The sequence below is a fragment of the Anopheles moucheti genome, chromosome 2 (genome assembly GCF_943734755.1).
Source record: "Anopheles moucheti chromosome 2, idAnoMoucSN_F20_07, whole genome shotgun sequence".
Lineage (NCBI taxonomy): Eukaryota > Metazoa > Arthropoda > Insecta > Diptera > Culicidae > Anopheles > Anopheles moucheti.
In genome coordinates, this window is record NC_069140.1 from 42,771,657 (window position 1) to 42,797,931 (window position 26,275).

A 26,275-nucleotide genomic window follows, 5' to 3' on the forward strand; every position below is an offset into this window, starting at 1 on the left:
CCGGACCGACACCAACTGTGACGGTGAACTCATTGAAGTGAAATTAGTTTCGTGTTGTGTAATAATAAATAGGAAAAGTTTCCCATTTTAAACAATTTCAATAAACTCTCCCGATCTGGTGGACGTACGCGCTGTTTTTTTTTGCTTTCGCTGCTGCTACTGCTTTCGTGCTTCGTAACTATTTTGTTCCTGTGTGCCCAAACTCCAAAGTGTGGTGATATTTTCTGTAGCTTCCACACAACGACCGAACGACCGAGCGAACGCCGAGCGGCAAGAGACAGTAAATAGAGTAACACTTTGCCCTGGTACGGGGGAAGGAGTGTTATATGCTCGGGATGATTAATCTCCTTTTTCGACCTCAGTTCTCGTACTGCGGACGGTCCAGTGGTACGTTTGCTGTGCCGGGTACGGCAGGAAGAATCTGAAACCGAACGAAAAGTGTCGGAGAAGACTGCAAACCCGTTTCGGTATTTCGAACTAATTTAAACTTTGGAATGCAAACATTTTACACTCCACCGGGGGATGGTCGGTACGTTCGATTGGACCTTCCAGTTCGTTTGCTATCTAGTCATCGTTGCTAGTGTCCAGTTGTTGCGGCATTTGGGGCGGCATTTGGGTTGGTTTACTTTACCCCTTTTCCCCCGGAATGCCAGCCCGGGGGATGGGTAATGAGGGTCAGCAATTAAGCTGGACGAGGACGAGGGCGAATTGAATTGTAATTTTAATGGAAAAGATTGTAATCCCCACTGGACGGTCGTTTTTCATGTTTTGTTTTTTTTTTCGTGTTTAACATCTCCCGTCGGCGCGTAGGTACCGTACGAGACGGAAGTGCTGGAAAATGCTCAACCCGGTACCACCATATTCGACGGCATTCTCGTAACGGACCGGGACACGGTCGGGGAAAACCTGGACGTATCCTGCATACCGCAGCCACAGAATCCGGACGCATGCGAAAAGTTTGCCATCGAGGTGACGGAGAGTCAGCAGGATCGGTTGACGGCGGCGGTGGTACTGAAGGAACCGCTCGACTACAACGATCGGATGATCTACCAGGTGCTGCTGGATGCTAGCGATGGGCTGTACAATGCTTCCGCCGGGCTGGAGATTCATGTGCGCGACGTCCAGAATGCACCGCCCGTGTTCCAGGGTTCGCTGGCCGCGGTCATCAACGAGGACAGTCCAATCGGTACGCTGGTGATGGTGATTCAAGCGCGCGACGGTGATCGTGGTCAGCCGCGCAAGATAGTGTATGAGCTGGTGACGAATCCGATGGATTACTTCCTGCTGGACAAACACACCGGTGAGCTGCGCACGGCGAAACCGCTCGACAAGGAAGCACTGCCGGATGATACCGGACTAATCATACTCACGGTTAAAGCTCGCGAGGTGGTGGATGGCGTACCTGGGAACGACAATCTGACGGTCGCCACCACCCAAGCATCAATAACGATACGCGACGTGAATGATTCACCGCCGATGTTCAACAAAACGGAGTACTTTGTGTCGCTGTCGGAAAACACCGCACCGGGTACGCCGCTGCCGCTGGAGATCAGTGTGCGCGACCCGGACGTGGGCGAGAATGCGGAATTTTCGCTTCGCCTCAACGACGTCTCGAACGTGTTCGACGTCGAACCGAAGCTGGTCACGGGCTCGTCGCAGATAAGCATCCGCGTCGCCAATGGCACACTCGACTACGAGAATCCGAACCAGCGCAAGTTCATCGTGCTGCTGATAGCGGAAGAGACCAGAACGCACCCGAAGCTATCGTCGACGGCCACGCTCACCGTGTCAATAACGGATGCGAACGATAATAGGCCCATCTTCGAGCAGGATTCCTACTCCACGACCGTATCCGAGACGGCCCATCCGGGGCATCTGATAGCGACGATCACGGCGCGGGATCTAGATTCGGGTCTGTACGGCGATCAGGGCATACGGTACTCGCTGTCCGGCACGGGTTCGGAGCTGTTTGCCGTGGACGCCATTACCGGTGCCATCTCGGTGGCCGATTGTCCGGTGCCGGTGGCCGGTTCGCAACCGGCGGATGGATTGGTGGTGCGGCGACGCCGCCGCCAAATACCGACCCTTTCCGATCTGCAGCGCGACTATCCGGACCGGAACCAGCTGAACGCGTCGGCCCGGGGCGTCGAGTACATGACGTACCGCATTGTCAACAGTGGCGAATCAAACGAGTTTCACGACGTCAACGTAATCGCACCGCCGACAATATCGACACTGTACGATAGCTTCGAATCGACGACGGTGGACGCGTCGGACGGCCCGGACCCGCCGACCACGGCCCACATCGAGCCGCTGCACACGAACGATATACAACACCCGCGGCAACCGGTTGGCCCGGGTAAGGCGCCCTGTTTGGACTACGAAACCCAATCGGTGTACTACCTTTCCTACCGGGCGACCGACGACGAAGGCCGTGGGCAAACATCCGTCGTATCGGTACGCATCAGTTTGCTCGATGCAAACGATTCGCCGCCGGTGTGCGAAAGCCCACTCTACCGGGCATCGGTCGACGAAGGTGCGGCCGTGTTCGAGCCACCGCTCATCATTAGGGCACGGGATCCGGATGTCGTTTCCGAAATCAACTACCGGTAAGTACTGGTGCGACCCCTCTCTTTGATTGGGGTTTGCGGAACGCGGAGTACATACGAGTCAATCTATTTATTCGAACCGGCATTCCCTGTTTGCCTTATCGCTTCATTCCGCAGCATCATCGGTAACGAGGCCGTCACGCGGCATTTCGAAATCGATAAACGCACCGGCCAGCTGACGATATCGAAATCGGTTGCGCTCGATGTGAACCATCTGAAGTCGGAAAATGTGTTCTTTGGCGTCGAGGTGAGTCCATTTCCTGCTAATGTTAACCTTCTCCAGGGTGCTGTTACGGTGACCTCACCACACCCGTGTGGCTACACGGACAGTGAGCGCCCTCAGTCCCTACCGGGTCATTACTATATCTAATTAGAAATTCCTCTTGATTAACATTTTCTGCACGGTCGTTTGAGCATGACCGACCGAGTTGCCACTAGTGATGCTGCCATCGAAACGCAAAGCGGGAGACAAAAACATCGATAATACCTTACCGTGTTTCGGATCGTTTTGAACTATTTCTAACCTTGCGCTTCTGTTTCAGGCTACCGACGGGCTGTACACGACGCTCTGCAATGTGAACATCACCATCCGAGATGTTAATAACCACGCACCGCAGTTTGCTCGGGAAAACTATCTCACCTCGATCGAGGAAAACTTTCCAATCGGTAAGTTGTTTCGCTCGTTGTCCCTCGTCTTACTGGGGATGCTTCCAACGGTGACCAAACGAGGGCGGTGTCTAATGGTGTCCATAATAATGCTTGCCGTATGATGGGAAAACAAAGCGAAAGGGGACACGAAGTGGTCTCTTTGGTCAAAGTATTTAAGTTCACTGTCTGCTGTGTGTCATTCGGAGCAGAAAGTTTTCCCACCAGTGCTTACTCGATCGGGCGAAGTTGAATCTTGTCCCAACTGTGAACGGTACTTGGGAGTACGAGTCTGACGAGTCGACTCCGTTGTGGAAACAATGCTGAAATAAGGCGAGCTTACCTATCAAAATATTGATTATTAATGTTTCACCATACGGTTGAATGAAATTGGCGGTTACATTCGAAAACCACTGCCGTATGAATTTGTAAACAACTTGAGTTTATCAACATTTTCGTCTCGTTCCCCGTTGTCACGGTATTATTGGACTTTACTCATCAAAGCACTCGTCGAAAGCTATTAATCCAATCGAGCGTTATTGGGTGCCATGTGGTTCGTGCTGCTCGGATCCGCATGGGTATCGATCGAGATTTATCTGTGTACCGCCGCTCGAATCAATTTTGTCCTTCGTCTTCGTTTCGGCGGTGCGGTTAATGCTAAAAGTAGCATCAAGTTTACTTAACATCAACGTTCCGTAGTTATTGTGTCTGATCGACGGATGCGGTATTGTGTTTTCTGTTGCCTGTGACAGTCGTCCAATGAGTGTTGAATATTGAAGATGGTTGTAGCAGTGTCATAATATTTCGATTTAATTACACAATACAGTTTTAGCTTTAATTCAATTGAACATTGGGAATTGGCGGTACGCTACACAAGGTTTAGAACATTTTCGAGCAAGAATGGTACAGTTCTAGCCAATTCTCACTTCTTTCGTGAGATCCTACATATGTTAACATAATATTTGCTGTTGTTTACAAACACATTTATCCATTTTACTCTTCCCTCGTCGTTAGTCCTGTTAAGTCTAGGTAATCCAAATAATTGATTTTATTCTTCCATTTCTTTTCTGTTTCTCATTCAATTTTCCAGGAACCATAGTTGAGCGCTTACAAGCCATCGATTTGGATACCGGCATAAATGCGGAGATCAGGTAAATTTTAAATTTCGTTTACACCACGCTTCCCGAACTGTATCCCGAAAGGGGTGGTTTTGTTTCCCCAGCAATACTGGAATCGATCCGAACGAGAAAAGACCTATAACCAATATTCGATCGATTGTATCGGTCGGCCCGACCGGTCCTGGGCCTGTCGTTGTGCACTGGTTCGAGGGCTATAAAAATAAATTTTTAGAATAACTTGATTATTTTATCCTGCTTTACCCGTGTTTTCAAACCCGGTTCCCCTTCCGAATGCCGCTTCTTCGACTGCCGCCAGCAGAAATGAAGAAACGGATTGAGAGTCGTCGGGTTCATGTGCCGAAGGAAATCTCGTTGGAAGCCGGATGGAACAAGCCAGGAGAAAATCGTTCGATCATGAACGGAAGCGATCCAATCACTGTGCGGGGATGTGCGGGTGATGACCGGGGTACGGGGGCATGAAAAAGGTTATGCTGTAAAGGCGAATATATGACCTAAACCTTTCCTTGTTTTACCTTTATTTATTCATACTGCCACTCCATACCGAGGCAGCCAAGCTACTGACGTTGCTCGATACTACTTCATCGATACTTTTCAATTTCTCCTCTTGCGTCGCACAGCTTCCGTACCGAGAACCGTAGCATGCCGCTCCGGTTGGGTTGCAAAACGACATCAATGTCCATTTTATTCGCTTCCGTTTCCGCCACTCCGGTAGCTTCAGGAAGGCAAGCTTTGGATCAGGAATGCATGAACACCATACCACCCCGACCACGGCACCGGAGTCTGGGTCGGGTGAACGACAGCCATGATGATGGTTATGATGATGAAGATGATGGTGTTTATTGCAAATGGGAAAGTTCATGGTATTGATTACACCGAGAGAGAGACCGGAAATACACAAAGCGAATGGTTAAAACATCGGTTAAATACTCATTCCGGTCGTTCATCGGTTTAATGTTACTGGCCAACAATATTTTTTCTCCATACAAGTTATGGTCTTTCTTTTTTTTTAATAAGGATTGCCTCAAGGATTGCCTTAATCTCGTCTTAATTAGCTGTGGTAAGTGAACGGTACTTGAATCACTCGAAAAAGCGTATTAAACAGTGGAGGTTAAGGTCCTGTTTTGACCTTTAAAACGAAGAAAAAAAACGTTCAAACACCATTATTAAATAAACGTATCAAAATAAATTAGCAAAACTTCAATATTATATAGCTTCAGGTTTAAAACACAAACAGCAGGATTTAACAGCTAGCTACACCTGTTACCTAGTACAAGTCAACATCCTGAAACGATTTTAGCGCCGGATAATTAACAGTCCAATAATTGCAGACCATGTTATATTAGACTTAGTTTTCAGATAAAAACTACTGATTTCATGGAAAATAGAGTTTGATAAGACACGTTCCAACAATTTTACTTACTTACTTTTCCGGCGCTATACACCGGCCAATTCCCGTTCTTAGTCTACCTCATGAGAAAGCGAACGCCATGACTCCATCTTAATTTCGACCTATCACGCCTCCTCTGTCCAGGACCCAACGGTGCACTATCGCTATTTTGCGCTATGTTCGGAACGAACTTTCCTTCTCTAGGTCCCCGTGTTGGACGAACGGTCCCTTACAACGGTCCTTCTCTTCAGTTTGCGCAATCACTGTCAAAAACAGCGCTCCGTGCGGAGACATCGCATAATTACTTGACTTTATACTACTACTGGTGGCCGCTTAGCTTGTTGGGTGCTTGATCCACCCATGATACTAAGTATGATTAATAAAATGAACTAATAAAGACTTTATTACTTTGGAAAGTTCACGAAAAAATGTTTTAAAACGTAATTGAAAAAAAGCAGAATTAAAATTAATTTCTCAATATCAAATAAATCATGTCGTGTAGCAAAAGTTTCATAATTACAAACACGCTTTGTACGCTTGGGTCCGGGTAATATGTGTACCGGGTCGCAAATCATGCAACCATTTGGTAATTATTTCACAACATACAATATTACCCGTGTTTCGTACAGACATTGCAACATGTTTGGACTATTTGCTAACCGGATGCAATCCGGATACCGGTACAAGCGACAACACGGTTTTCGGTGTACACCGGTTAGGGGGAAAGTGGCCAGGAAAAGGGGCAGCAGAAGCGGCCCAGGTATCGGTAAACCGATGCTCGAGCATCGATTCCGCTGTTGCAGTTGCTGTAAAATCAATACCCAGCGGAAAGCATGTTTAAAAATTCGCATCTGCATACACCGACCCCGGGTATGTTGTGCAGTGGAAAATTGCCCCAAAAAAAAAAAAACAAAGTACAGAACGGAAGGGATGAGGGTGAGCGGAAAACAATAAAAAATGTACCATCACCCGAACGATGAACAAACAAGCAAACAAATTGTACGATCGAGCGCAACGTGAGCTATGAAATGAAATGGAAGCGAAAAATGAAGCGCAGATACTACAGGTGCACCGAGGCTTCACGTAATTGAGTGGGTCGAATCAAACCTGCACAGAGAGAGAGCGAGAGAGAGAGAGAGAGAGAGAGAGAGAGAGAGTGAGAGAGAGAGAGAGAGAGAGAGAGAGGAAAAAGAGAGGTACTAGAGCCTACTACATCGACGTTCAGACAGCGCACAGCGCACACCGTTGTCCGGTTGCTACAGTAAGTCCGCTCACCCAGCGGCGAGTTTGTTCGCATAAATTACGTTAAATTTTAATCAAATTCTTGTTTAGATTTACGAGAAATGGAACAAATTGGAACGGCCCACGAAAGGATTTTCGTGCGAGCGCGGCATCGTTCGGAAAAATACCGATCATAAAGAGGGATAAATCCCTTTTCCAAGGGTAAACCGATGATGAACCGGCGGCCTTGCACGGATTGCAAGGGCACCAGAATTAGCGGGTTAAATAAGATTAAAGCAAGAAAAAAAAAACAAGATGGGAATAATGTTGCGCAAAACTGGGCAGGAAGAATGAAGCTTTGCAAACGTCCATCATTACCGACCTGCTTTTCATCGCTGACCGTCGACCTGAATTGTATGTGCGCGTTTTGATTACCTCGAAAAGCTTGAAAGCTTCCACCTGCCGATGCTAGCGATGGTTGGGGCTTTAGATAATATCATTTAATGCGAGAACTCTTGCGAGCTGGGCGTTGCGTAGTGCTGAAGCGTTCCTGGGAAACTTTGATGAACGATGAACGCCGTGTCCGTCAGTGGGTAGTTAAAAAGAAAATGTAAAACTTTTTATAGGTTTTCCGCGTAAAGGGTTACATTACGAGCAGAATGCTTTTAGCTGTAAAGCTGGTTTTGTTGCTGCGTTGGGAACAGTTCAGGAGCAGATTCCGTAGTAATGAATTTTTGAGTCTAAATCCGTGCCCGTGCTGTGGTGTGAAACATAAAGCATTGGAATATTTTTCGATTTGCAGTCGATTGGGACGATGGAGCAAAAAAAAAAACGACATCCTGCATTCCTACCCTTCTACCTGCTAGAATAATATGCTTTCCGTGCTGCAACCTCAGATCATTAATTAGATCAGTTTTCTTGGCTTGATTTTGTTTCTTTTAGTCTTGCCCTGCTGCTTCTTTTGCTGCTTTGTGTGCCACCGTTCCCGTGGGGCAAGATGGCACATCTTGTTGAATTTTAATTAGGCTAGCAGCACCCCCCCTCGAAATCCTCATTAAATATGCAAACGGTTTCGGCACAAGTCGATTTGAAATTCGCTACTCACTTTCAATTTGCCGACGGTTCCGTTTTGTTCTCTAATTGCATTCGTTAATGTAATAAAGGTGAGATCGGTAAATTTGTAGACGCGCCGAAGATTCCGCCCTGGGCAATAGTGGGGTTGGAAAAAAGACACCCCCTCCCCTTAACGAGGTCTACACTCGGGCTTTGGTGGTTTGTTGTTCTATGCCAGCTTTACGCGTTTATTTGCTTTGATTGGGGTGGTTAATTTGAGTGACCCTTTTTTGCGTGGATTGTCCCATTGCAGATATCGCATCCAGCAGGGTAGCTTCGATGACTTTACCATCGACAATACGACCGGTGTGGTGAGCATCGCACGCAAGCTAGACTACGATCGGCGCAACACGTACCAGATGGAGATCGTTGCCTCGGACTCGGGCACACCGAGCCTATCCGGCACGACAATGCTGACGGTGAGCATCATCAACAGCAACGATAAGGCACCGTACTTTACGCCCACAACGCAACGGGCCGAGGTGAGCGAGGACGCACCGATTGGGACGCTGGTCCACACGCTCGTGGCCGTTGATCCGGATGTGGCCTCGAGCGAATCGCTGGACTATGCCGCTACGGAACCGATTACGGCGGTGGACAAGAACGGGAAGGAGGTCGGCGAGATGGAAGACTTCAAGGATATGTTTATGATCGATCGTTCGGGCAAGGTGTACGTTAATCGGCGTTTGCTCCGGGATAGCTTTGCGGTAAGTAGCGCTTTGCTGTGCAATAAGCTTCAATTACTAATTTTTCAAACTTGTTCGTGGCATGCTACTGTTGTCCGAAAAAAAAACACACACACATCCAGGTCATCCGTATCACCGTACTCGTCACGGATACGACGGCTCCATCGATTCAACAGGGCGAAGGATTACTCATTATCACAATTACGGACGTGAACGAAGAGCCACCGGTAAGTGCAATCTCATGAGTGCAGCAAAAATATATACACGCAAAGCTTCACGCTGTTTGTGTGGAAAAATCTTGATCATTTCCATTAACACGGGACAAAACATTAGCTAGTAGTGCTCCGGATCATGTGGTATAGCGTGCGACTCGACGCTCGACGCGAAAGAGAATTGCAAATGAATTGCGCCACAAACGCAACGGAGGTTGGCAGTAAAATATCGAGTTGAGTGAAATTCCCCCGGTGACGCAAAATATGATCGATTGATTTGCAAATTGCATAGCGATATCGTCCGTGTGGATGTTTTTCTCGCGCTAGTGCTTTTAAGGAACTCGGTTAGAACCTGGCATTCGGTGTTCCGACGCGGGTATAAATAGTCTCGCTGCCTACAACGCTTAATGCATGGTTGCTACTTTCCGAAGAAATAAAGTTCGTTAGCGTGTTGTGCAATGGGATGCATATAATTTTCACACTCGATTGGCATTAGTGCTATCCGGTTCCGCGAGTACGGAGCGTCACATAAAAGTTAGTAGAGCGCTCAGGAAATGGTGAACGGTTTGTTGGGGGTAGCTGGAACGGCATTGCAGGAAAATGGATCACTCTCGCGTCGATGTATAATGGGTAGAGTTGTGATTTTTTTTTCTCTCCATTCCCTAACTATCGATTCCAATCGTTATCGGTTGCTCAATATGCTGTTCCACGTGTACGCAATATGCAGCTCGTACGGTTTCACAAATCTTCCGGATATGTACGAGGTACTGAGAATTTGTATTGCTATAAACACGTTTGCTTTTCATGCCGTTTGTAGAATTCTAAAAGATGATAAGAAAGATGGTACGAACAATCAACAAACTCTCATCCATGAATAGTATTTGTTATAAAAAAAAAGTTTGATTATATAACGCTTTTGATTTCATAAATATTTTATGATTTTATCTCTTTGGAAAAATCCCTTATAAAACCTTGTGATGTTTGTTTAATAATAATGTTTTATCCTGCCTTAAACATAGCAAGCTGATACATGCAAACTTTTCATCTTTTACATTTGGAATCATAGTATTGGAATAGTTATAAAAATGTTGGGCATACTTTTACGATTGATAAGAATATGGCCGTTGGTTTCGATAATACGACCGTAGAAGGAGAAGTTCTCGATCGAACACAATATTGCCAGGGAAGTAAGCTACGTATAACAAGATTATTATTTTCGTGCTCCTTTTGTTAACCATATTTGAGGCTTTTTTATGTTAAACTCTGAACCAAAAAGCCAAGAATTTGTTTCCTCAACAAAGCATTCTAAAAACAAAACTTTCTTACAAAGTTAACAACATTCTGGTTAAGGTTATCAAATAATGGTTAAGAAGTTAGCAAATAAATGTAGAATCGGGATCCATTTATTTGTATTAATGCCCATTAGTTAAACCAATCAACGGAGGTATCGAAATGAAGGTGTAAAGTTGGGTTTGGCTGAGCTAGCTAGTTCAGCGAATTTTATTAGTGTATTAATAGAGCTTCAATTGCCATAGCTTGAGACTCAGTTTTTCGTACAAAGGATGCGAGATTAGTCCTTGGCGTGTGAGAACCGGCGCCACTACCACTAAACTACATCGGCCGAACAATTATCTTCAGTCACTAAACAAAATAAAAAAAAACGATTTAACCATTTTCATGCATCACGTGACGGTGCAGCTGGGATGTGCATCAGCTCTTTGCGTCCCATCCTAAACCCACGCCCAACGCAGCACGCGTAAGTTTGCGCGTATTGTTTTAATGTGGGAAAGCTCGGTTTTATCCCTGTTTACATTGCTCACCGCTCCTTCATGAAAAGCACTGGGGGAAAAAAACGAACCAGTGTGCAATCCAGTGCCAGTTTATATATTAAAAGTAAAAGAACAGCGTAGAACACGAGAGCACGGCCAGGCACCATATAATGAAGCAATTTATTCCGGACGCAGTGGTTTACGCCGTCTTGTTGCCACTCGCCATCGGATGGGAGAACATTCCGTTTCTCACCATTTCTCATTTCGCTAGCAGCGTGTTGGGGAGGGAACGATGTCCCCCCCCGGCATGGACATTCCACCGGGAAGAAAAATTGCATCGCTTTTCGCTTTCTTTCATCGCGCCATTTTTTGTTTTGCGTTGATTTTGTTGTTTCGGTTTTTTTCCCGACCGATCCACCACTCTGTTTTCTGCTGTGAGTGTATGTGTGCGGGCGCGCAACGTGGTGGCAATGATGAACTCTTCGCAGCAGCGGATTTTTCGCCATCCCGAGGAATTATGGGAAAATATTCCAATGCTATGCCCTGGTTGGGTTCTCACTTTCTCGAACCTGATAGTACACGCTTATGCGATGCATTTGGTAACAAAAAAAGAGCGAACAGGAAAGCATCGCATCGCATCGAGGAACACTTCTACATGGCAAAGGGGTAGTAGTGGGCAGGGACATTTACGTTGCACGGTTTTAAAAACATCCGCCCTGTGCTCGTTCTTGCGTGCTCTATTAAGACTGTATCAAGACAAATCGCGTCTCCACGATCTTTCCCTTCACCCCCTGGGGATGGGTGGGCTGTCATCTTCACCGAGTGGAAATGAAAAAGCTACCGGCAAGGAAGATACTATGCAGGGCAAAGCTCTCTATTCGCTCGTACAAGACCCTCCCGAGCCACCCATCTAGTGAACCCATTAAAGTGGAACGTGATAGCGCACAAGGTTCTCCATTTACGGAAAGGATTTGTCCGCCGTATGACTACGACCGCGCAAAGATGATGATACCCGCACAAGAAGTCAGATTGTCTGCGTGGGGTTTTTGTTGTTGTCGTTGTTGTTTTCTTCCACTGTCGACTTTTCGACACGCTGAACCAACACTGGCACCTTTCGAGGTCGCGAGGTCGGACCGTGGATGCATCCAGGGTCGGTTTTATTTTCGCTACTTCAGATGAGCTAAATTAAACCAATGACATCGAGAAGCGGCAACCTTCTTCCGAGTGACTCTTGTGAATATCCGTAACCGAGGTTACTTCACACCACTTCCGTTAATTACTGTTTCGGTCAGAGAGGTTAAGTAATGGTGGTAGACAGTGAGAACGAGTTGGTCGGAGAGGTCGTCCGTATATTCACGTTAAACCAAAGAAAACCCCTTTATAAGAAGACATGGTGCGATGGCGGTACTGACGCATGAAAATTGTGCTGGAAAGTGCTTCATAGCACAGGTGAAAAGTCTTACTATAGCGTGGGATAGACGGGAATGGCTTGCCGCATTCACACGGCAAGCTTCGCACTAATCCTCCGTTTGTTATGTGACGCCGGAAGTGGCGATGGTGGCGTTAATATGTTGAAGTGTGTCTCCGGCCCGGTTCGAAACATATGTGCAGTGATGCAATCTACGCCGAGACTGGTGCAAAACGATATCGCATTGCACAACTCTACCTGCACATTCTGATCTGAAAGTAGTTCTGAGCCACCGCTGATCTCTCGGCGTGATAAGGCACACTACGAATATCGTCTGCAGTCAGCACGTTCACGGGGACGTCATGAGCTGGTTTTCTTCGTGCCGGTGGAAAAGTTCCCTTAAAGCAAATAGTTCTATCCGAAGCCACCAGGGGAATGGTACTTATCATTTGTTCCCTTTTGTTGTAACGATAGAAGACGTGACGTTGAATTCGTTTCACAGTAGAATTAAATGTGTAAGGGGCATGCAGGATTTACTTTAAATCCTTGTAGGCACACTAGCTGTACCAATATCTACTACCGATGGGATAAATTTCCAAGCAATCGGGGGAAAAAAATGACCTCCTCTTGCCAGCACTTATCTTTCCTCTTTATGGATGGGACGAAGAACAATCATTCCCGGTACACCAGAACGTACTAGATGAAGACTCTTTCATCGACGTTCTGTAATTAATTCAAACAAAACTCTCTCGAGATTTGCCAAACCCCGAGTCCCTTCCTCTGTGGGCACAACTGTATGCCAGCACTCATGCATGGTGGCCCCGACCTGGTACCAGAAATGGCGTAGCATATACCTTGGGAGTAAAAATATATCCAAAATCTCAAACGACCTGCACCCCCCGTACGATGGGGGAAAGGGTTGAGTAATGCGCCCGGTTTGTGGTGGCCAAATGTTTGAGGGCTAAGGTCGCTTCAATGCTATCTGCTGATACCGGAAGCATGGGTTCTCTATGGGGGAATTGCTTCCACAGTGCTTTTGCAGTGATGGGATGACGGTTGTACGGGGATGGTGCCAAAACCCGGACCCACCCTGACCAAGAACAATAGCAGTAAGATGAGGGCATTTTAATGATAATACGATTATGGGCTTTACCCACCCGGTGAGGTTGGTTGGGGTTTTTGAAATCGTACATGAAGCAAAACCCCGTACCAGGAATTAAGGGTTTGCCAGGAATGTTCCGGGATATTAGAATGGTGGCCGTTCTAGGGTAACATTTTCAATCGATGCCATGTTTGTACACGAGCTCATCCGAATGTCTTGCTTGGTGTCCGTCAGAATCATTCAATGGTGAATAATTAATGTTCTCGTTCGCAACTTCTCCCTTTCATAGCAGGCTGTGGGATCGTTCGACAGCCACTAGGTTTGCTTTGCCGTTGGTATCGGCAGTGGCTGCAAAATAATGGAATTTTCTTAAGAACCCATCTTTATCCTCGTTCATCGCTACACCAGACCCACATCACTGTCGTGTAAGCCGGCATCGGTACCGTGTGTGTAACGATGTGCGAAAGGCATCGTACAAGGTGAGGTCCTCAGTTTCGCCGTTGTTCAAGTTGCTCGATTCACATCGTGTCACTTTTAATTGCTATCTCGCAGTGTGGTTTTCCGTTCAATTCGCCCATGCTTTCTTCACAAGCGTAATCAAATTCTACCACTCCCCACGGGGTATGAGCTCGCACACACCCGTCACAGACATCACATTAATAATTATGAAATCATCTCTGCAGCTCTGCAGCTCTGTAGCTAATCCGTTTAAAATTAGCAGTGATAAAAGCCAAACATACAAGAACCCCCACGTAAAGCTGAGTCTCGTAGCTTTTGTAGTGCGCGTGTATCGTTGCCTTTCATAAGCCAGTCGTTTTAAAGTCAGACTAAAGCCAGCCGCACGCCACCCAACTTTATACATTTCACGCCGATCCTTCACAACCGGTACACTTTCCCACGAGAAACACGAGAACTCAATCGATTGGCGTTTGGGAGAGGGGGTATGGAGGTTGGAATCTAATTTGTTGTCACTGCTGCAAAACTACTTCACTGCGTGTCAAGCGTGCCGGATGATGCAAAACCACCCCACCCGGTTTCGTATCGTTCCTTGGCGCACCACTGGGACCACACCATGTCCCAAATCCGATCAAATCCTACTTGGAAATCCCGGTACAACAGGAGCCCGGGCTGTCAATTTGAGTGTTGGGCTCGGTTACGCTGAAACCGTTGCCGTCCGCGAGACACGTCCAGCAGGACCGGGTTGGGCACCGGAAGCCTTGTGCAGCAGCGCTACTGGTGGCATTTTTGGGCAATAAGTGAGTTAATATATTTCACCGGGGCGTGCGTGCCTGCTCCATCCGACTGTAGGGTGTATCATTTGCATAAATGATAAGGCAATTATCAGTGTTTAACAGCGTTTTGGCTGTAGTATGGTACCGTTTGTAGTATGGAACGTTGCCTGAACGACGGATAAGGAAGGACCCGGGCATTAGTTCGAGCTTAAATTTAGGTTCGCCGAGGCACGGTTTCGATGAAACCGAACGACAGCAAGGTTCCAGTGTCTGCATAGGCATTTGATCAGATTCATAATAGTGATAAAGTCTGATACTTTGCAAGCGCTTTCCAAAACTGTATCTCTTGGACACAATTATCTACTGAAAACGACTGGGCGCCTCCATGACACTTCCGAAGAATTTTTACTCTGCACATGTGATTAAATTATTTATTTGACTGTGTTTTTCCTATTAAATAAAATAAAGTAAATTTCATAAATTTTCATTCAATGTATTCTTTACCTATTTTTACGATTGTGTTAATGTAGATTTTGTTTTTTTGCTTTCCGTATTTATGTGAATATGTCTATGTGTCTATGTTGAATTTAAGTACGCCACAACAAATTTTATATTCAAGAAAAACAGCTCGGACATATTGCTTAAAAGATGCAAATTTGATTGCTAATAAATCTTATACTTGAAATCCGTACAAATCATACAATCTATCATCGAACCAAAAAAACATATCTCGTTATTTCAATAAAAATTCTTCCATTCAGTTTTTATTGTTCCAGACAGTTCACACAATCGGAAGGAATGGGGAGAGGAAAAAAGTAAATATATTCGTATTCAATCCGCTCTGGAGCAAAAACCCATTCCGACAAATCGTTTCGATGATTTACTTCCGTTGCAAATGCAAATCACAATGCTGTCAATTCCGTCCGGAAAAAACAAAAACTGTCGTTACCCGGCGATGAGTCGTGTTTTCTCAGCACTGTTGCTATTTCTTTCCCATCCGGGCACAATAGATCTTCAGCTTCCCTTTTGCATGCAACAACGTATTCAGGATTTGTCTTTGTCAATGTTGCAGCAGACAAATGGACAAGCAGACGTGTGTGTGTGTGTGTGTGTCTGTGTTGTACTGCTCGTTCGCAGTGTTTGTTGCCACTAGGAGGTGGGCCGGGTGGTTGGGAATGAAATGGAAAACTTAACGGAAGGCAAAAAACACAAGCACTCATCCTTTCGATTGCATCCAGCAGCAGCAGCAGCGATCGGATGTTCTCAGCGTGTCAATGGAACATTCCTCCGGGAGCATCAGCAGTAACGGCACCGCTGCTGAATTGTGAAACCCTCCGGGGGCTAACCAAGTATTGGTTGGGAGCTGTTTCTGGTAACATGTCGTTCGGTGCACACGAACCATCACAACTGACGGGTTGACGAAAACATTGAAGAGTTCCATGTTTTTGACGCGTCCAAAGAATGGCTTGATGGTGTACCTCGTTCAGGACGTCCGGTGTGGACCACTTCTTTGTATATACCATGTGCCATTACGGAATTGGGATGTGTCGGAGCAGGGTCACTTATCGGAAATTGCAGTGCCAGCGATGGTGCGAGGGGTCATGTTTCGGGTGTTCGGTGTGCAATATGTATTGTGGTGGTTGATTGGTATATTATTTGTTTACTGTAAAAGATGTGATTGCAAAGTCACACAACAATGCCACAATTTGTAGCAGGAATATTTGATGTCCTGAAAGTTCTCTGTGGTGTATGACTTTAAATCATCTTTTGCTTTGTTTAATTGTTTTCTTTGAAGATATAAGACCTGACCGTTCTAACGATAATAAAAAAAAATGTTTTCTTTGATAAAAATCAGGAAAACATTTTAATAGAAATAAAAACCCGAAACAGAACCCTTACTTATGATTGTAAATAGGCAGCCCGAAGTCGTGCGTGGTTGAAGAAAAGAAACAATCTTGAACTAGAACACTATCGCAATCCATCTCAAGACCACTCCCCGACATTCAATCCAATGCTGCATACACTTGGCTGTGGTTTACAATGCAACCAGTCACTGAATGGTACGGTGGGGAAGTTCCTTGATTTATGCTGCGAGTCTGTGCCGTCGTTTATTTGTGATATCTTTCCGCACCAAACGCTCGACCGCTCTTCGACCAAAGGAAGGACTTTTTCTACCACACCCCCGGTGCCGGTGTCTGCGGTGCCTGCCAGGGTGCCACGTCTTGGACGACATTCTCGTTGCGCCCGTGCTGTGGTACCGGCATATTTCTTGCCATTCCGTCACAGTCTGCTTGATGGCTTTTCCAGGCCATTATTCACAGTTTATTGCTGTCAGCAGAGGCACAATGATGACAGCGATCGTGTGCTGGTGAATGCTGTGTGAAGTTCCCCGTATCGATAGCACCTACCGAAAGGGCCACCCGTGCCGGATGAGCACACATTCCGGTGCGGGCAGTCCGCTCCCGCAACTGCATCAGGTATTTCTACCCCGCCGCCGGACGAAGTCGAAATCCGAGAGCCGGTAAATGAGGCGTGCATGTGTGCATGCATAAATTTGTGTGGAAATTTATTATATTACTTAAGGTGACGTGGCTACGTTTCAACCATTTGTCAATCCATCTTCGGTGCATTCCGTTACTGTTCTCATCATCTTCGCACATGGCCGTCTAACCTCGTACCTTGCCTTTCGATCGTTTCGTTTCATGATCGCCGACCGCCATCGGTAGCTCTTTGCACCACCATGGACACCGGAGAATCCGCACTACCAGTACCAAGTGGTAGAGGAGCAGCCAATCGGCACCATCCTGACAACGGTGCAAGCAACAGATGCCGACTCAACGATTGCCGAGTACCGGATGACGGAAAACAGCTTTTTCGAGATTCACAACACCACAGGTAAGAGCCGGCCTGATGCCCGGGATGCCTTTAACTAGGTGTCGTTGTGCAAAAACCAACACCACACGCAACGAGACAAAGCGACAGTGATGGGATGCGTTCGTACAGAGTTCGAACGACCCGGGGACGCCAGAACCGGGCAGGGGTGTTATATTGATTCTTGACAAAGCTTACCGGGTCTTTGAAAATACATCTGGATGGCATGGCCAACCGCAGCAGGCACTATCAGTGTGGGACAGGAACCATTAACAGGCCGGTGATAAGATAAGGAAATCATTCTGCGTGACTTAACGCTCGGTCGGCTGTGCGTTAGTGCTGCAGTTTGCCTGTTGACCATTTATCGATTATTTATTGAATACTGCCAGGATGCGTTTACACTCCGGTGGCACAGGGCACGGACACCTTGCATCCTTGCAGTGCTGTGTAAGCTTCCGTCTTATCACCGCAACCAGCCCGGTAAAGGTGCATCGTAAATTTAACTTCCATAATTGTCATTTGAACGTGCATCTGTTTCCTGCCGCGAGTGTAATGAGGAAGACCACACGTTTCCCGCTTCCGTGCCCGTGGAATAGACCTTCACACAAGACTAACTGAAACAATAAATTAGTAATGTGTATAATGTCACCAAACGGCTTCCCGACCGAGCGTCAATGGAAAGCTGGGGTTAGTTAATCGGTTTAATTAGTTCCGATTGTCCATTGAACGCTTCACGCTGTTAGGTGCGGAACTGACTGGTGCATTGAGACATATTACCTACGAAGCATTGATTGTTATGGCAACAATGCTGGGGAGCTAATTTTGTTTGTTTTTAAATTTATTAGTTAACCGCGGCAACGCAGCATAAGTGGCCCAGAATTAGCAACTAAATACATCTGGGAATTAGCTGTGGATACGCGTACCCTGTTTGTCTTAGAAATCTGATTTTGGCGCAGGACGCCAAAATTCCATTTCCATTTTCTAAAGCTTAAATCATTTAAAAGTGAGCTAGAAGATTGAATTCTTAAAACTAAAATATATGTAAGCTTGAACTATAAAGTGCTTAGTGCACTCTCACATCCATTATTCTTTAAAAATTGTGAGAATCTTTGCGGTTTAGGATAATTTTATCATTTCTTTAGCAAATTTATTATTATTTAGGGATTTTTTTTACTCTAGATCAACTTATCTGTTCATTATTAATACTAAGACCGTAAGGGGTTTGCATTGTAAAGTATATAAATACTTTCATTTCCAATGTTAACAACCAAAACATTTGTTAACTTTTACCAATTCGTGCTAACGTGAGCATATCTTCATAGAAATCTACATAAGTGTAGTTAGAAAATGTTAAAGCTTTTCATTAAAATTAAAATTGAATTGATTTTTAATAAATCGAACTGCTTTATTCTATTTGGTTGCACCTTATCGATACAATATCGCGATGCAAACTTATGTTCATACGCAAACGGACGTTATTGCGTAAAAATGAAACTCAACTCCATTGCATGGCGAACTGACATGGATTTATAGTAGAAATTATTGAGTAATTGAGCACAGCGTATTATTGATGTAGTAACTTTTAAAATAATCCCATCAATGGTATCATGATGTGATTCTAAAAATATTTCTAAAAATAGATATTCAGTTTCCAGGCTTCATCATTTTCATTCCAAGAGGGTTCGTTTCGTACATTTTCGCCAGAGTTCATGTTTATGAAAACTTTGTCGAAATCGTTTGAAGAGGCTAAAAAAACACTGTATATTTTAAGTATAATGCATTCAAAAAAAGGGTGCATTCAAGTAACACTCAAAGCCAGCAATGATATTTTGCGAAATATGACAAAATTTAAATGATTAGATGATAATGCATTTCACAAATGCGTGATTAGTGTTCGAGATCATACAAAAATGGAGTTTGAATAATGCAAAAATTTGAATTAACACTTTATTACAGATAGGAAGATTAGTCACATACTTTGAAAGGCATAGTTAAAAATAAATAGAGAACAAAATGTTTTCGATACGAAATGAAACAATTAGAATTACCTAATCGATCAATAGGGAGCAAAAACAAAACCCAAAACAATCGCATTCGACTGAATCGTACATTAGCTTCCAAACAGAAAGGACAAACAGTTTTGCACGGAACAACTTAATCCGTTGTTGCATTATCGACAAACACACAAACAAAGCCCTCGATGCTGACGAACTATAATTCCACCGCAGCATTTGTCAAACAGTTCGTTGTTGTGCAGATTAATTTTCAACAGCAGCACAGTCTGGTGCCGTTTAGGCGCACAGCTCTAGTTCAAAAGGACGATCAAACATTGGCATTCAGCATCGCAATTGTTTCGCTTCATCACTTCTTCGCTGTTCCTCGCCCATTCCCGGCTGGTTCGTACACAAATGGAGCCAAATCGTCACCTAATCTGATGCGGCATCAACGAATTAACACAGCACGACCGGGTGTACGGTGCAACAGCTCCAACCCTGGCCGGGGCACAACGGGTGCCAATGCACCGCTAAAATTGTAATTATTTTATCATTTTAACCCCATCATAACGGGTGCAGCATCGAACTGGTTTCAACACACGCAATACAGAAGTCATGCCCGGTATCAACCCAATTGGCCAAGGACGGGCCTCGCTGTGCAGGGCCCATTCGGGCCCCAACATTTCGCTGAGCATCACACAATAGCGCGCGGCAGTGGTGCAGTACGAACTGATAATTTATTATATTTCATTTCCTACCGTGGGCCGCTCACGGACCGAGGCCGAGGTGCGAGAGTTATGAAGCGTTAATGACCAAATGCAGCCATCCTGCACGGACGGGCGCACAATATTGTGTGTTCCGAAATGCAATGTGCGAGTGCATTCGTTTGGGGAGGGGTTGATGCACAATTTGACATTCTAATTATGTGGCGTGAAAAATTAACGCACCACTAAACTAACGCACGCCCGTTTTGGGCAAAAACATTTCGACTTATCGTTTGCAGGACTGGTGCGGAGCAAGGCGCGGATTGACTACGAGGTAGCGCCGGTGATAAAGTTCAACGTGTCCGTCGTCGATACGGGCGTGCCGCAGCTTACCTCAACGGCCCAGTTCACGGTGGACGTAGTGAACACGAACGACAACGATCCAGAGTTCGAACAGGCCGAGTATATGCTGCAAGTGCGAGAAAACAGCCCGGTCGGGACGTTGGTCGGTGTGGTGCGGGCCCACGATGCCGATGCCGGTCTGTACGGTCAGCTGACGTACACGATCGTGGGCGATCACAGTGCGAACTTTGGGATCGATCCGGACACTGGCGCCATCACGGTCCACAACGCATCCGCACTCGATCGGGAAGCGGAGCAGGAGGTCAGCCTGACGGCGATTGCAACGGATCGTGCACCGGAAGGAATGCGACGGTCCACTACGGCCCCGGTCCAGATACGCATACTGGACGAGAACGATAATGGGCCAACTTTTTCGCAGCAGATCTACCATGCAACGGTGGCGGAAAATGCGGCACTCCATCCACCGGCAGCCATACTGCAGGTGCGTTCAGAATGGCACTCACTTTCACTTGATCTCACCGTGTCCACCTATCCGCCCATCACGTTTTAACGTTTGTGTCCATCCGGGGGGGTTTTTTTTCTATTTGGTTTTTCAGGTAATGGCGACGGATCCGGACGAGGGAGCAGCAGGAGACGTTAAGTACGCCATACTGTCGGATAATGTCGGGGGAATTTTCCGGCTGGACGCTAACTCGGGCATCCTTTATCCCGGGGCTAGTTTAATTGGAAAAAGCGGTAAGCGTACGGTGTGGGAGGAGCAAATTAGAATACTTACCCACTGTCGCCCGAAATGGACCGGGTCCGACGGAGTGACGATCGATGACGATGACATCCTTCTTCGATGGATGTGGCCATGTTATATATCAATTTATTAGCCTACACCGTAATGAATGTTCCGTTTCGCCCGTGGGCCCCCCTCGCGCGCTCGTGATACTTTCTTTCACCCGGTGATACTTATGCGTCTGTGTTCCATTGCAGGTCAGTACCGCATCGATATAGAGGCGCGCGATGGATTAGGTTCGGGACCGCACAACGATGCAGCCACAATAGTGATCGAAATCCAGAGCATCAATCAGCATCGTCCCGTGTTCATCATGCCGGCACTCTACAATGCGACGGTCGAAATTCCGGAGGTAACAATGCTTATCCCGTTCGGTGTACCAACCGCGCGCTACGCCATATCATGCCGTGCGTGGTGGTTTTTTTTTTGTATGTTCTGTACACGGCCGGCGCGGACGTTATCCGCATCGTGCCGTGTTTAATTGAGTTTTTCATTAAAATTCTATTGAAAGTTTCACTCAAACACCGTACACCGGGCGTGTGAAGCCGCACCCGGCTTCAGGTGGTAATATCGTAACGGGTGTGTTGCGTCACATGCATGGCGCTGGTGTCGATATCGCGCGTGGTTTCAAATTAAAACGTTCAATTCGTACAGAGTGCGTCCTTGTCGGTGCGGGGGCGCTGCTCAACGCGTGCAACGTTTCCACCGTTTGCAACAGAAAAAGAAGTGCTGCAGGGCAGATGTGGGCGGGTGTTCAAATAGGGCCAGCTTATTGAATGTTGCAAACGGTGGAATGAACATCCGGCGATATCCCTTCGCCGATCGTGAGTTATTTATTTCCAATACGGAATAATTTCATTTCTGATGAGCAGATGAATTCATTAAGCATTCAATGTTGACGTTGAAATGACATTGTTTGAATGATGTTGCTGAGTTCGTAATCAAGCCGTTCAGGCGTTATTTGCAGTTCAATGCCTTTAAAATAATAATTGTTATTTAATTAAAGTGCTAGAAGTATGGCAAGTTACAGGGTATCCCACAATTTTTTGACACTTTCCCAAGGTTTTTTGATTGCGTCCTAAGTATTTTCCGAGATTTTTTGACTGCGTCTCATCAATTTTTGACTGCGTCCTGAGATTTTTTGACTGCGTCCCATAATTTTTCGACTGCGTCCCACATATTTTTGAATTCGTCTCGAGGTTTTTTGACGGCTATCAATACACAACCGAACCACCCCAATCAAAAAACCTCGAAACGAATTCAAAAATATATGGGAAACCGTAAATAAACCTCGAGACGAATTTAAAAATTGATGGGACGCAGTCAAAAACTTGTGGGATGGATTCAAAAATATATGAGACGCAGTCAAAAAATCTCGGGATGGATTCAAAAATTGGTGGGAAACTGTCAAAGAATTGTGGGGTACCCTGTATCAACGTTGAGGAATGATTAGTTTAATTATCAATTTATAGAAGTAATGCTCATCTCACCATCATGGAATACCAGCAGAGTAATCACCGGTCTTTGTCTCTATTCTAGAATCTAGCCACTCCCGATTATTTGGTGATGACTGTCAAAGCGACCGACAATGATTCCGGATCGAACGGTAAAGTGCTATACTATCTCCAGGTACGTCGCTCTATCCTATATGCTCGGAATGATTATCCTTTTTCGAACGAAATTTGCAATCGTTGTCCTTTTTTTTTGAGCAGGTGAACAGTGTAAATGTGCAGGAAACGGGAGAGTTTAGCATAAACGAAATGTCCGGTGAGTTACGCATCCGCCGTCAGTTGGACCGGAAGCGCCAGTCACGGTACGAGCTGATACTGGTTGCCCGCGACCAGGGCACGCCCGCCTGGTTCGAAACGTTGCGCTTCCTCACGGTGCTGCTGGTGGACGTGAACGAAAACTATCCCGAATTTCCGGACGCCTCGAATCCGTACAAATTCTACATCACCGAGAATGGGGCGCGTGATGTGCGGATCGGCAAAATACAGGCGTTCCTAGATAGTCCCAATCCGGCCATCTTCTACTACATGCTGCTCGGCAACGAGGATGGTGCGTTCTACGTGGATAAGACGAGCGGTGACCTGTACACGAACCGGTCCATCGATCGGGAGGAAAACGACATGTACGTGCTGTACGTGCTCGCCAGCAAGCAGCCCGATTTGTACGTGAGCGAACATGAGCGGGCGCTGCTGTCGATGGAACAGCTGGAGCGGAACGCCACCGTGGCAAAGGTGTGGGTCCACGTGCTGGACATCAACGATAACCCGCCGGTGTTTAAGCGGGACGTGTACTATGCCGGCATCAGCTCGAAGGCTTCGATCAACGAGCTGGTCACGATCGTTAATGCGACCGATCGGGATTTGGGTGTGAACGCTACGCTGGACCTGTTCATACGCGGGTCGTATCTGTACAAGTACGGTGCTAGCAAGACGACGGGCAGCATCGTACCGAGCCCGTTCGCTATCTCGAAGGAGGGCCGTGTGGTGACCGCCAACTACATGGCGGAGTACAACCAGGACCGGTTCGTGCTGGAGATTGCGGCGAAGGAGGTCGAATCGCCGGAACGCGAAGCGGCGGCACGCGTGCACGTGTGGATCTTCAATCCGGAGCAGCTGGTGCGCATGATACTGTCCCGTCCGCCGTCCGAGGTGCACCAGGATCGGGACGAGATCGTGTCGGAGCTGGGCAACGCAACGCAGCGGCTCATCATTGTGGATGAAATTCGCTACCATGTGGACAGCCTCGGGCGCATCCGCATGGACTGGTGCGATATGTACTTCCACGCGGTTGACATGACGACGCAGATGATCGTGCCGGTCGAGGAAATTCTGCGCGAAATCGATGCCAAATACGATTTTCTTCAGGTAGGCTAGAGTGAAGCAAATTTACCTTCGAGACCTTTATGTTTGACACGTTTTGTTTGACGTTTCTCAGGATTATAACGCTGGATTCTCGATACTGAACGTGGTACCGGCTTACGCCACAACTGCGCAGGACGAGTTTGACCTAGCTTTGGCAGCGTTGATTGCGCTTTTGGTTGTGTTGTTCGTGGGAGCTGTTAGTTTCATCGTACTTTGCTGCTGTCTGAAACATTGGTAAGCAAAATTACTGAACACTGCAATGGGCAAGTGGTGTAAATGATCTATTGAATGTCCTCTCAGGTCTATCTCGATACCCAGCGAAACGAGACGTAAGGATGCGCTTATCAAAAAGCAAATTATAGAAGATTTAAATACGACCGAAAATCCCCTGTGGATTGAACAGTAAGTACAGGCTGCGATGCATTTTTGACCCAACCAACATTACCCTCCTCCTGACATTACTTTGTAACTCGTTTCGCAGAAAGCTAAAGCTCTACGAAGAGCAGGAGCTCACGATGCAGGTATTTTCCGAGCCGGAAATGTCCCAGCAGCAGTCGATGAACAACTCGAACAGCGCCAACAGCACCCAAGACCCATCCTCGCAGCTGTCGCTGACGCTCGGGCTTGACCATCACCATCAGCTGCATCATCAGCAGACGCCACCGCATCTGTCCCAGCATCGGAGAGATTCGTACGATCTGTCACAGGCGGGTGATAACACGTACGCCACCATACAGCCGCGCAACTATGGCACCAACAATCTGAGTACGGTGCTGGGCAGTTCCATGGTACCGCCCGGCGGTTTAAGCTCGTCCGGTGTTACGAGCACCAGCGCGACAAGCTCGAGTGAAGTCGCCGACTACGCTACGTTGCGCAACAGTCGGGCTCCTTCGGTAAGCAAAGCGGCCGTTGTTGGTTAGTGGTTCACCACCGTGCCTGACTGAACCGTATCGTTTCCTTTCCAGCAGCTGTTCGAATTCCGGGGTTCCACGTTTCAGGTGCAACAACCTGGCGGTACGGATCAACCCGATTACGTGACGGAGCTTATGTAGGTTGCATCGGCGGGATCGAGCTTGCTCCATCGTAGTGTAGTAGAATAACTAATAAGTAGGGTTTTTGTAGTGTTCTTTTACTCTGACCTTCTATACATTCCAAGAAGTCATAGGAGTGGTAGGGAATTCGCACAGAGGAGAACTGGAGTAGTCGTAAGCTTGGTGGATCGTAAAAGAACCCGTCAGCGACCTGGACGGTGACGGTAGCATAGGAGATCCAAGGGTCTAAAACGCACGAGTTCAAATCCCCTGAACGTACACCGAAAAGGATGGCCAGGAGGATGAAGACAGAAACAAGACTTAAGCAAACCTTGATGACGCACAAGCTCATGGCTGAGCGAATTACGAGATTACATGATAGAGACAATAAATAGATTTTATTGAGCTGGGTCGATTTGGCAGGGAACGCCTTCGGGACAGATTGAAAAACCCAGAACAACAAAAAAAAACCGGTTCGACGGCATACGGACGCTTGCACCTTTCCTTGGAAATCCTTTTTTGCGTTCCCTTCCAACATTCGTTCACCCCTCTTTGCCGATCGTATGAGGGGCATTATGGATGCTTCTATCAATTAATTTATTTTTAATCATTATCACACCATTACCTCTATCCAGAATTAATCATTCTTTTGATGGACCATTTACGAGCGTCCCCGGGCGTGTGCAAGCGAGGTGCATTTATTCCGTATTATATTCCATTACGTCGTTTGTTTTTTTTTTTGCGTCCCATTTGCCTTCGATGCACCACCATTGTACAACATCATTGTTAAGCATGGCACGGTGGAACGGTGCAACATGTCACCCGTTAGCCGCTCGATTGGTGGTCAATTCATTAGTGTGCGCAATTTTACGCTTCATGCTCATTATTCTTTTAAACCATCCCTTGCATGCAAACCGATAACCGAGAGCTCTGCGGTGGCAAAATTAATGTGAAGGAAAAATAGCAGCACAATAGCAGCACGAAACAAAGCAACGGCCGAAATAACAAAAAAAAAAATGCTTCACATCATACGAGCTTCCGACACACAATTGATTGTTGATCCTATAAGCCGCATAACGTGCCGCTTAATCATTTCCGTTCCCGGTCGGATTTTCCACCCGAAACATCGCGCTCACCC

The 26,275-nt window shown here is 46.5% G+C and overlaps 1 protein-coding gene across 1 annotated transcript in view; it reads left to right on the forward strand.

Moving 5' to 3' along the window:
• The window catches only part of LOC128310286 (cadherin-87A), a 59,731-nt gene extending 33,908 nt beyond the window's left edge, over positions 1-25,823 (forward strand). Inside the window, exons 4-19 of the mRNA XM_053046890.1 lie at positions 811-2,609; positions 2,727-2,856; positions 3,152-3,275; positions 4,345-4,405; positions 8,368-8,821; positions 8,923-9,027; positions 17,250-17,418; positions 20,392-20,936; positions 21,052-21,190; positions 21,434-21,588; positions 22,776-22,865; positions 22,949-24,109; positions 24,180-24,340; positions 24,407-24,508; positions 24,588-24,999; positions 25,072-25,823. Of these exons, the coding sequence (XP_052902850.1) occupies positions 811-2,609; positions 2,727-2,856; positions 3,152-3,275; positions 4,345-4,405; positions 8,368-8,821; positions 8,923-9,027; positions 17,250-17,418; positions 20,392-20,936; positions 21,052-21,190; positions 21,434-21,588; positions 22,776-22,865; positions 22,949-24,109; positions 24,180-24,340; positions 24,407-24,508; positions 24,588-24,999; positions 25,072-25,158 (5,694 nt within the window). The 3' untranslated portion in view covers positions 25,159-25,823. The remainder of the gene's footprint in view (positions 1-810; positions 2,610-2,726; positions 2,857-3,151; positions 3,276-4,344; positions 4,406-8,367; positions 8,822-8,922; positions 9,028-17,249; positions 17,419-20,391; positions 20,937-21,051; positions 21,191-21,433; positions 21,589-22,775; positions 22,866-22,948; positions 24,110-24,179; positions 24,341-24,406; positions 24,509-24,587; positions 25,000-25,071) is intronic.
• The last annotated feature ends 452 nt before the right edge of the window (positions 25,824-26,275 follow it).